The sequence below is a fragment of the Perissodus microlepis genome, chromosome 13 (genome assembly GCF_051167445.1).
Source record: "Perissodus microlepis isolate ML-2025 ecotype Zambia chromosome 13, ASM5116744v1, whole genome shotgun sequence".
NCBI lineage: Eukaryota > Metazoa > Chordata > Actinopteri > Cichliformes > Cichlidae > Perissodus > Perissodus microlepis.
The window spans coordinates 6,372,961-6,383,764 of NC_140473.1; the positions used below are offsets into that span (position 1 = coordinate 6,372,961).

Sequence of the window (10,804 nt, forward strand, 5' to 3'; positions counted from 1 at the left end):
TCTTAATTCTTGTGGAAACAGTACAGCTGTACTTAATTTTTCATACCCTGCTTCTGCACTTGAACTTAGCTTTTGTTAAATCATGACTCGGTGTAATATGTCCGGCTTTGTACTTCGTCTGAGGTTGCTAAGGACCAGATTTGTATTTATTATTATGGCCTGATACATAAAAAGCTGACAGGGGGTATACTTTCTTTTTCACCACGATCGCATGTCCATTCAGTAGAATTATTAAAGCAAACAGAATGAATCTAACAATAGCTGGAGTGCCACAGCAAAATTCATATAAATTCAAAGGGGCTTTTAATGCACAGTTTCAAGTTTATTCCCAAAATGTCAAACTATTCAGTTAGACTTTGAATAATCTTAAAGCCACAGTCATTATACTGCAGGGTCAGTTAGGGTCCCTCGAACCAAAACCATCTAATCCTACAAATCCTTTAAACTTAGCCTAATAACTGTAGAATGAAAACCTCTGCCACCACACTACAAAAATTCCTCGCTTTTTAAAAAGTGTACATTTTTCGTGACACGTTGCTGAAAATGGGAGACCATTTTTCCTAATTATGACACATTTTCATTGCCTTGTGCAGTAAATGGTTGGAAGAAAAAGCCTTCCTCACACCTCTCCACTATTTCCACCTGCTCATCTACTGTCTTTGCTTCCCAGCTTGCTTTTGCTCCATGCTATTAAATGACGGCAGCTGGGCTAAGCTAAGTCAGATCCCTGCCAGAAGCCCACCAGGACCTCAGTGCCAAATAAAACATTTAGCTGGTGCTCCAGTGCCACTTGACAGCAGGCATAAAGGCATCTGGAGGTTAACGTTAGGTAACTGAGAGGATGATGGATCATTCCTTCACCGCTTTAATAATTCCAGGCTAAATATCTGCATCTGTTTCCTTCTGTCTCTCTCTGTGTCTGTATGCCCCCCCCCCCTCCCCCTTTGCCATTTCGCTCTCATCGTGCTTCTCTATCTCTGCTGCTTTCTCTCCGTCTCTCTCTCTCTCCCCTCCTGTCCTCCTCTCCTTCAATCTCTATTTCCCGCTTGCTCGGTCTCTGTGTCTCTTTATGAAGATGTATATTCAAGGATTTATTTCTTTTAATGCTGTGCCAAAAGTGGATCCTCTGCACAGGAGGAGGCTTTAAAGAGAGCGTCGTTGTGGGAGGGTGCGGGGCATTTAAATTAAGATTGCGGTTAAATATTTTGCGCATTCTGACAGCAAAAAGAGTCAAAAGAAAGTGACGGTCTTTTGTAATCATGGCTGTAAGTCAAATTTTTGTGGGGACGCTTTCAAAAAAACACAACACTCTTGGCTGCTTGCTACAGGGCACTGAATGTAACTCTTTCCATGCTATTGCACAGCTTGCCACTGACCATCTGTGTCTCTTAATTTGTACAGTAACGTTAGGGCTTTAGGTCAGAAGAATAATGACTTCCTCTACCAAGAGAATTACAATGAAATATAAAAAGGTGAATTTATTGGATCTTTCAGGTTCAAAGTCACCACTGCCCTTCATTAGGAAAGCTATGCTTCTAGTATTGTGGCTCTGGTCAATAATACATGACTCCATATGGGTTTAAACAGAGAGAATTAATGAGCGTTTCATGCAAGGCAGATTACTGAGGTGCACACCAGCTTCTGCCAACAGCGTGTCTTCACGCTTTTGTTATTCTCTTGCTCCCTCTGCAGATAAATGAGAAAAATACACCTAAGAAGTTAAGCCTTATTAATCACACTTTATCCTTACTTTTTTCTTTTTTACACGAGAAACACTAGTTATTACTAACTGATACGATTACACATTGTTACATTGCTCTGTCAAAGGCGCAACCACACTTAACCGTGGCATCTTTGATCATATTAATTTTGCATGCCTTCTTTTTCCAAGCTTTATTTGGGTTATCTAGGCTCTCTAGGGCCCAGTGCAATATGCATGATTAGTCTGTTATGGTAAGAGGCAAGAGTTAATCTCTTCAGCAGGACCCTCCCCTCCACACACACACACACACACACACACATTTCAGCATAAGTGGCATCAGAGCTCATCAACCAGTTATTGCACAAATCATTAAACCGCTAACTGTTCCAGAGGAAAAAAAGTTTGTGTGTGTTTTTTACAACAACACTGATATTTAAAAAATTAAATTTCAATTCTGCCTAATGTATTATGATAATATCATTAATATCATAATAAATTGTGTAGCTGTTCTTGTTATATGCTTTTTGCTTGCAGACTCTCCCACTCCTTCCATGCACACAATCATTAAAGTTACAGATAAATTTCACTGATCAAATTAATTATTTTATCCTGTATAGTAATTAGAGCAGCTTTCTTCATTGTCATCTTTTCTTCTCTTCAGGGGGTTACAACATAAATGATGTTATGTTCTACTGGACCAGAGGAAATGAGTCTGTCAGTGGTTTAGACAGTCTCCAACTGGCTCAGTATACAGTAGAAGACCACTACACATCTGTCTCAGAGGCCATCTATGAAACTGGTAACAATGATAACCAAAACCATTGTTTAATTCTTTAAAAAGCAGTGTTTTGTTACTAAAGACTATCGTGCATTACATCAATACATGTAAATGTACTAAAATTTAGTGCACTTATTGTCTTTCTTCTTACAGGCCATTATCCCAGGCTTGTCTTCCACTTTGAGCTGAAGAGGAGCATTCTGTACTTCATCCTGGAGACCTATGTCCCCTCTAGCCTGCTGGTGGTCCTCTCATGGGTTTCCTTTTGGATTTCTTTGTCTTCTGTTCCAGCACGTATTTGCATAGGTATGGGATAATCCATTTTTCTGTTCATTCAGTCGTCAGAATCAGAATTAGAACATTTCTTTTTGAGCAAATGTCATATATTTTTACACTGCAACTTAAGCGTTATTATTGCTGCTGTGTCCTGCTCTCTGTCAGTCATCATAGTAAACCTAAAGTGACTGAGATGCAATCAAAGTGTAGATTTTCATCTTTAGTTAAGAAGTTAAATGCACCATCTGCTGATGAATTACAGAAATATTTCTGATGGGCTCAGATGTAACCGGACAAAATAAAATGCTTATTTTTAACACTGTGTTGAGTATTGTTTTGTAATGGTTGCCAACTGATGGACCTCACCAGAGGATTCACAAAGGGATTTCTCCTTTGTGATAGTTTTGACTTTTGGAATTTTCAGCTTTTACTCAGTGAAGCTGAGATCAGGGACTTACTGGTAGGTAGTGTTGATTTTGAGTTTGTGATTTTAGATGATCATTTCTTGAAGTTGTATCTAGTGGAAACATCTAAGCATAAATATTTCACTGGATTAGATCTGCCACTCCTCCAGGGATTGCAACACTAAGTTCTGAAAACAAAAACACAACTACAAGATATTCCACTCCATCGCCCATAGAATGGACAGTAAAGTGAATCTTTGATGATGCATTCTAATGTGTTCTCTGACTGTACATTGCACACTATTACTGACTATGTAGAAACTAAAGGACACATGAGAAACTTCCAGCAAGGCCACATTATTGTCATGGTCCGGGTCAGTGCTGGGTTTTCCAGCGTGCCGATGAATCACTGGGCAGAATCGCCACACCTCCTCTCGTTTGCTGCACCTGTGTGTAATCAGCTCCTTGCTGGAACATCAGCTAACCCTTCAGTTTCACAGATGTCTGGATTCCACCGACCCTACTCACAGCCACTGGTCTGCTCACTGTTTTCGGCGTTACTCACCTGCCTGCTTCCCCACCCAATTTTTCACAGTAAATGAACCTGGACTGGTTTAGTCTCACCCGGACCTTACTTCCCCCCCAAGCCTCGCCTCCACCTGTAAAATGACTCTGTGAGCGTAGCTCCGTAATCCTCCACCTTAGGGTGCCTGCTCTGGAAAATGCCTGGTGTCGGGTTCCCTGGCTGCTCCCCCATCCGGCTAAAGAGACTTTTTCCTTTTGGACTCTGCTGCCGCACTCGTAGTGTGACTCTTGTTTTATGTTTTCATGTTTTGTGACTATTGCTGAGATAGTTCTAGCCTAGTTAGTGCTTCGTAGTTCTGCTTTTGTTCATAGTGTCCAATAGTAATATTCTAGTATTGTATCTAGTAACACTGAAGTTTTTGCCTGCCATAGAGTGAGTTAATTCAGTTTCTTAGCCCCCTGAGTTTGTACCTCCGAGCCTCCATGTGGTGTCTGAGTCCTCTTCCCTGTATTGGCCGCCCAGTCGTGACAATCATTTGCTGTTACATTCATTGCACACAAAGGTCAGCAGTGAGATTACAAGGTGCAACTCAGTGCAGGGTTTGACTTGGATAATACTTATGGATTGTATTGTCCATTCAAATATCCCACCTCGTTTCACTTTTTTTTTTACAAAGTATGTCAGCATATTGCCAGGAAACACGAAAACCATCACCTGAGTTTCCATTGGTAAAACTGGTGCTATGAAGAGCAAAAGCTGGATTATTTTTGTATTTTTATTTTTTTGTTGAAATGCATTAGGTTATCAACATTTAGCTTTTTATTGGCATTTCTGCATTTACAACCAATAACTCCCGTTCAAAGCTGACCTTGGCCTGAGGCTAAGTTAAAAAAAAACAAAACAAAAAAACAGGTTTTCCATTTAGGTCTTTAGTGGTTCATCAAAGAATCCTACTTGACCACTGTTTGTGTTCTGTGCCAGGAGTGACCACAGTACTGACCATGACAACTCTGATGATGGGAGCCCGGACATCACTACCCAACGCCAACTGCTTCATCAAGGCCATCGATGTGTATTTGGGGATCTGCTTCAGCTTTATCTTCGGAGCACTTATTGAGTACGCCGTGGCCCACTTCTGCACCCTCACACACGCTGATGCACACATGCTCATGGTGAGATACTCCTGGATGTACTTACATTAACTGTTGATTGTTGTGGTCATTACTGTTGTCACAGTCGTTGTGTTCATCATGGTGGTCGCTGTCATTGTCACCGTCATCATCATGTCACCATGAGCATTTTGGGGTAAGTTGGATTTCTCGGATGTAAACGCATTGTGTTTTTGTTTTAATTCAAACCTAATTTTTCTTCTCTGTCTTGCAGTACGGCCACCGAATGCACGACTTTGATGATGAAATGAACGGCATCGTCACCACCATCTCCACTCACTCCAACAGGGCCAAGAGGCGCAAGGAGCCCGCTGCAACTTCTCCTTCAGTTCCCGCCTCAACAGAACTCGCTGTCAGGCCCTCTAGCCCCTCGGGCAGTGAGCCCAAGCCTGAGGCGGCACCTCCAGAGCACACCAACTGGTGCCTCACTGTTCTGGCCACCCTCCGCAAGATTCTGCGCGCCATACACTGTTGTCACGTGGAGAACCCCCACCATATAGACAACTACTCCAGAGTCACCTTTCCACTGTCTTTTGTCATTGTTAACCTACTCTACTGGACATATTATCTGTACTTTTAGCATTTGTTTAAGTGCTGCATATGTCCAGGAGAGTTTAAGATGGAGAGTGTTTGTAGACAACAAGTGTACCTTACTGTACATACGTCCAGTAAGTGTTATTCAGGTGTGTTCTGGGTTGAATGTGTAAAACTTCTACATTTGGACTAATGAGCGAGGTCGCATTGTCACATGGGATTGTTCTGGTGGAAAAAGGGAATGCTCATAATTGCAGCTCCATTTTAAATATTAATAAGTACTCAAACTATGACATTGCTTAAAATTTGATGGAGTTGGTTTTGATAAAAATTGGCCTACCTGACTATGACATGGTGATATTTTATAAATTCTGTCACGCTTTAATATTTATTTTAGGATGGAGCTGTAATTGAAGGCTTTATGACAGAATTCACCTGCGCTATTGAGTGAGAACAAATTCACATTCCACTTTGAGTCTCTTTTATGATGTATTGATCATTGATATTTTACAACTTCATCTCCTGTTTCTGCCTGCAGGCACAACATTTAGAGTGAAATAGCAAAAGTAACAGATGGCAGAAGAGGGCTGAAAACGACAGGCAAGGGAGGTGGAAAAATCACTACAATGGAGCATGTGTTGAGAAATATAAACCTCCAAAGGACGAGCTTTCTACTCATTGTTGAAAGCTCTCATTCTTCTGTGTCCTTCTGTGAGTTATTTTTAATTCACTGGAGTACTGTTTCTCCCAGCCTGCATTAGACCCTTTTTTCATTTCTATAAATGTAGTGGCCTTGGATACCTTCAGTTGTATTCTGGAAATCTGGCTATCGTGAACAGTTTAATGGCACTTGTCACGGTATGAATCTGTTCTATTTCATAAAGGGAAGCACACCTGCACACTCCAAGATATGGAAGTCCAAAGGGATCCATGTTAAATAAATAAATATCAATTACAAATGAAAATTCATGTTAACAAATAGAGTGAGATTTTATATATATGTGCTTGGCCTTTAGATGTAGAAATACTCTTAACTTTTGTTAAATCCCAGCCTAGAGTATGCTAGCCAGCTAACCAGCTAGATTAGCTTCTTAGTCTTCTCAGTCCAGATTGTTATTTTCTTTTTCATCAAATTGCCAGATTTTAGCGTGCTGACTAATCTTGTGAGTTCAAAAATAAAATAGGTGATTATTACAGTGATTTACTTTTAAACATATAACTGCCAGCTAGCAAGACTGTTGTAGGAACATAATTTCTATAGTCATGTGAAAAAAAAAAAAAAAAGAAACGTTCACAGGAGTCTTTACACAAAAGTGTTCTAGAGATAAATTCAAGGCCACCTGGAAGCTAAAGCTTGGCTGGAATTGGGTCATTGAACAGGACAATGATCACAAGATCACCAGCAAGTCTCCAGCAGAATGGCTGGAAAAGAAAAGAACCAACGTGTTTTGACTGCACAACATTCAAACTTGACTGAAATGCAGTAACGGCACCTTAAGAGAGCTGTAACGGAACTAAATCAATATTGTAAAGAAGAGTGGGTCAAAATTTCTCTGTAAGAGGCTGAAAAAAATTCATACTGAAAATTATTCTTTAATTTTTCACATGAATAATATGTCTTCTTCCACAGCAGTTTTAGTAAGAAAAAGTATTAATATCTAATGAAAAACTTAACATGAAATAAAGCGTCATTGAAAATGGCATCCTGTAAATCACGTTGTAGAACAAAACATTTCTTATAAATTATAGTTGCTTAATTTTAATAGTGTCTGAAATAATCTCATTAGATCATCTGTATACTTCAGTTTATTTGTATTATTATTTATTTATATTGGAGCTTTTGGGTTTCCATACTAACTGGCAGGCATAATGGAAAACACAGGTGTAAATATAAAGGACAGCAGACATATACCAGTACAGACAGGTACTATGTTACAGTGATAAATATATGCAGTATTTCTCTCTCTGGTTGGCTGGTAGTGTTTTCACTGTGGTTTTTCAATGGATCGGGCAGTTAAAGTGTTACAATTTTTAAGATGGATTTAAATATGAAATGGATAAAATATTTAAATAGGATGTTGTCATCTGAAAGTTATCTAAATGGAAAAATACATAGAAATGTTTGAGGTACTGTTGGGTCAGAAGTTTATATACACTCAACACTGGCATGGATGTCAAGGTAAGTTTGGGGTTTTAATCATTTGTTTGAACTGCTCTTTTTCCAGGGTGGAATGATTGTGTATATGATACATCTTTAATAACTTTAAAAAGCAAGACTTTTGTGCAGTAGCGTAAACCACAAATTTTCAATGGGGCTGAGATCAGAGTTTTTGAGAAGCTCATTCCAGATGTTCAGTGTTAGCCTGCTTTGTCCCATCCAAAACCTGTTTTGATGTGTGTTTGGGATCATTGTATTTCTGTTGTACATCCAGTTGTATCCAAGTTATAATCGTCTCCTCCTTCCTTTATTGTTCTATCCACTTTATGGAATGTATTAAGACACTTGGCAGCACAACAGCCCAAGAGCATGATGCTACCACCACCGTGCTTGGCTAGTAGTATAGTGCTCTTAGCTTTAAAAGTCTCACATTTTTTTTATTGTGGCTAAATAGCTCAATTTTTGTCTCACTTGACCATAAAACCTTTCTCTAGAAAGCATTTGTATGTGGGCAGCTGGAAAATTGGATGTGAGCTTTTGAGGCAGAGGCGTTTTTTTTCAGATAGCGCCCTCTTAGTCTGTGGTGATATCAAACTCACTTTACTGTCGATAGTAATGCTGGTGTTCCAGCGTTTCCAGTTCATTGCAAGCTTGTTTCTTAGTGGTTTATTAGTTGTTCCTAAACATCCTAACTAATTTACTCTCATTTAAAGGTGAAACTTTGGGCCTTCTTTCTGACCTTGGCAAATTAGTGAAACATTTGAACCTCCACTGATATAAAGTTGATTGACCTGACAATCTTGGAATCTGCAGTTTATAGAAATGGTGCCAAGAGACCTTCTTGACCAACTTGTGTAAATCTACAATTGTCTTTCTCAGATCTTCTCTGAGTTTCTTGGACTTCCCCATTTTCATGAGTACTGGTCAATTGAATGAGGGCTGTCAAAAAAAAAATCCTTTTTGTCAGTCATGATCACGAACGAGAAGTTAATAGGCCTTGGCCATGTCAAGTTAAAAGACATTGGAGAACCTTGAGCAGCACTTTGAATATTTGAATGCATGCTTTATATTTGAGCCTTTATGTATACGTTTGAGGCTGTGCAGATTTGCAAATTTACTGAATTTCCCGGAGGAACCCACCCGAGGGATTAATAAAGTTTTATCTAATCTATCTATCTAATCTAAATATCTAAAGAAATTCAAACACCCAATTCTTGTTTTTTTATTTTTTTTATTTTACAATCATTAAAGATGTTGTACAATCATCCCACCTTGGAAAAGACAAGTTCAAAGAAATCCTTAAAAACACAAAATGACCCTCATGAACATTATGAGTGCATGTAAACGACTGTACTCAACTGTGGAACTCTTCAGTTTTGTAAACTGTTAACTCTCAACTGTTTCAGTTGAGATGATACAGCACATTCTCTGTCAGCGTTGTGAACCAAAGAACCAAACACTTCAATTTAATTCAACCATTCCTCTTCGTTTCCCTTTAGTTCCCAAGAGATTTTTCAAGTTATGTCATGTTTGTTATTCATTGAAGAACTCTGAAATAGCATGAAGTTCATATTTCAGATAGAAAACAGGATTCAGTTGAATATCAGAGGTGCATGTTTATTTATTGCTGTACTCAGTATTGCTATGACATAATATCACTCATTTAATATGAAAACTGGTACAAGTTTCACCATGATACAAGTCTCAGAGGTTCCATTTCTAAGAACTACTTCTCAGTGTGCAGTGATGAGCTAAATTGTTCATATTTGAATGTGCTTCATTTTAGCTTCTACTTCTCCTTTTAACCATTTTTGAATATACCATCAACTACCAAACGTTTTGATTGATCTTTGTCTGATTATAATGCAAAAAGTAGGATATTTTTTTGTTTATGCTCTTCCTGCATGATTGTCAATCGTATCTTTTGTTTTTTGTTGGGGTTTTTCCGTTGCTTGATTTGTTTTGGTTCAACATGATAGAGAGGAATCATCACTAAAGAGTAAGAACAGGCTGTTTCATGAACAAGATGTATATTTTCATTTGATTTGGGCTCTCATCTGAGTTTAAAGTAAGAATCTGCTCAAACTTCTGTTTTCTTTTTCACTTTTTTTCAAATATTTGAAAGAAATGAATGATCTGTGACTGTGTTCTCTGGATGCACTGATCTGGGGGAAAGGTTAACATGATAAAACATAGACTGCCAGGTTTTATACAATATGGCACCGCAGTCATAGTTCTGATAGTAATCTTCTCAGTGAAAAGTACAAGAAATGAATGCCAATATGGAGCCAAAGAACCACAAAAGCAACCACTGAAGCATCTTGTCAGTGTGGACGCACAGAGTCGTGAGGTTGTCCTAAGGTATGGCTCCACAGTTGCAACTACAATGTAAATGCTTGTTTGCTCTAAATGGACGGCATTGTTGACGGTGAAGGTGCAAACAAGATCTTATGGACATGTTTGGAGCAACAGTTGGACTGCCCCCCCCCCCCTCCCTTTTCTGTCCTTTTGTGGGACCTGTCAATCTTCCAGGAGACACTGGCTATTATAACAGGCTCACAGTTCTTGGGACATCTTCATGTACAATCTATTTATACACTATAGTACCATGTTAATATAGACTTCAGTTTCCTTATTGTAAATAAATAGCAACACTATGCATGTTTAGTCTGTGTATGAATATGAATGATAGCAATAAAAAAAGAGGTTTAACGTGTTCATTGTTGACACTCTTTATACAACTATAGTAACTATAGTGTTGTGTATGACTATGGCATCATTAACCAACACAGCAGTCTGAAAGTCGCATCATTTTCCAGAATCAAAATTACAAATGCAGAATCAGAGGCCAGCTAGCCTTCAGACATGCAAATGTGTTTGTGTTGCAGATGTTTGGAATGCCCTCCAGCTCCCTTAGCTCTGACTCAGCAGAATACCGAGTGAGGTCGTCTCTCTCTCTCTCTCTCACACACACACAAACACACATTTCTTTAAAGGGGCGAATTCAGTAGGTTGCTTTTCTTTAAAGACATACCAAGGCACTTTGCTCTTTGGTGCTTCCAATTGGAAATTAACTGAATTTTTAAAACATTTTCATCATCTAGAGTAGAGAATTTGGGCAAACTATTAAATAAGTCTTCAACCAACTTTAAAAAAAAAAAGTCCAGATGCTTTTCTTTCCAAGCTCCTTAGACTATTAAATAAATTATTTTTTATTAAAAGGGTGAAGAAAAAAAGTATTTCTGTAGCAGAGTCCA

The 10,804-nt window shown here is 38.8% G+C and overlaps 1 protein-coding gene across 1 annotated transcript in view; it reads left to right on the forward strand.

Annotated features, from left to right (window-relative positions):
- Window positions 1–10,263, forward strand: part of LOC146374562 (gamma-aminobutyric acid receptor subunit pi) — an 82,662-nt gene extending 72,399 nt beyond the window's left edge. The window contains exons 7-10 of the mRNA XM_084947753.1: window positions 2,364–2,501; window positions 2,634–2,786; window positions 4,668–4,858; window positions 5,070–10,263. Coding sequence (XP_084803879.1) covers window positions 2,364–2,501; window positions 2,634–2,786; window positions 4,668–4,858; window positions 5,070–5,435 — 848 coding nt within the window. The 3' untranslated portion in view covers window positions 5,436–10,263. The remainder of the gene's footprint in view (window positions 1–2,363; window positions 2,502–2,633; window positions 2,787–4,667; window positions 4,859–5,069) is intronic.
- The last annotated feature ends 541 nt before the right edge of the window (window positions 10,264–10,804 follow it).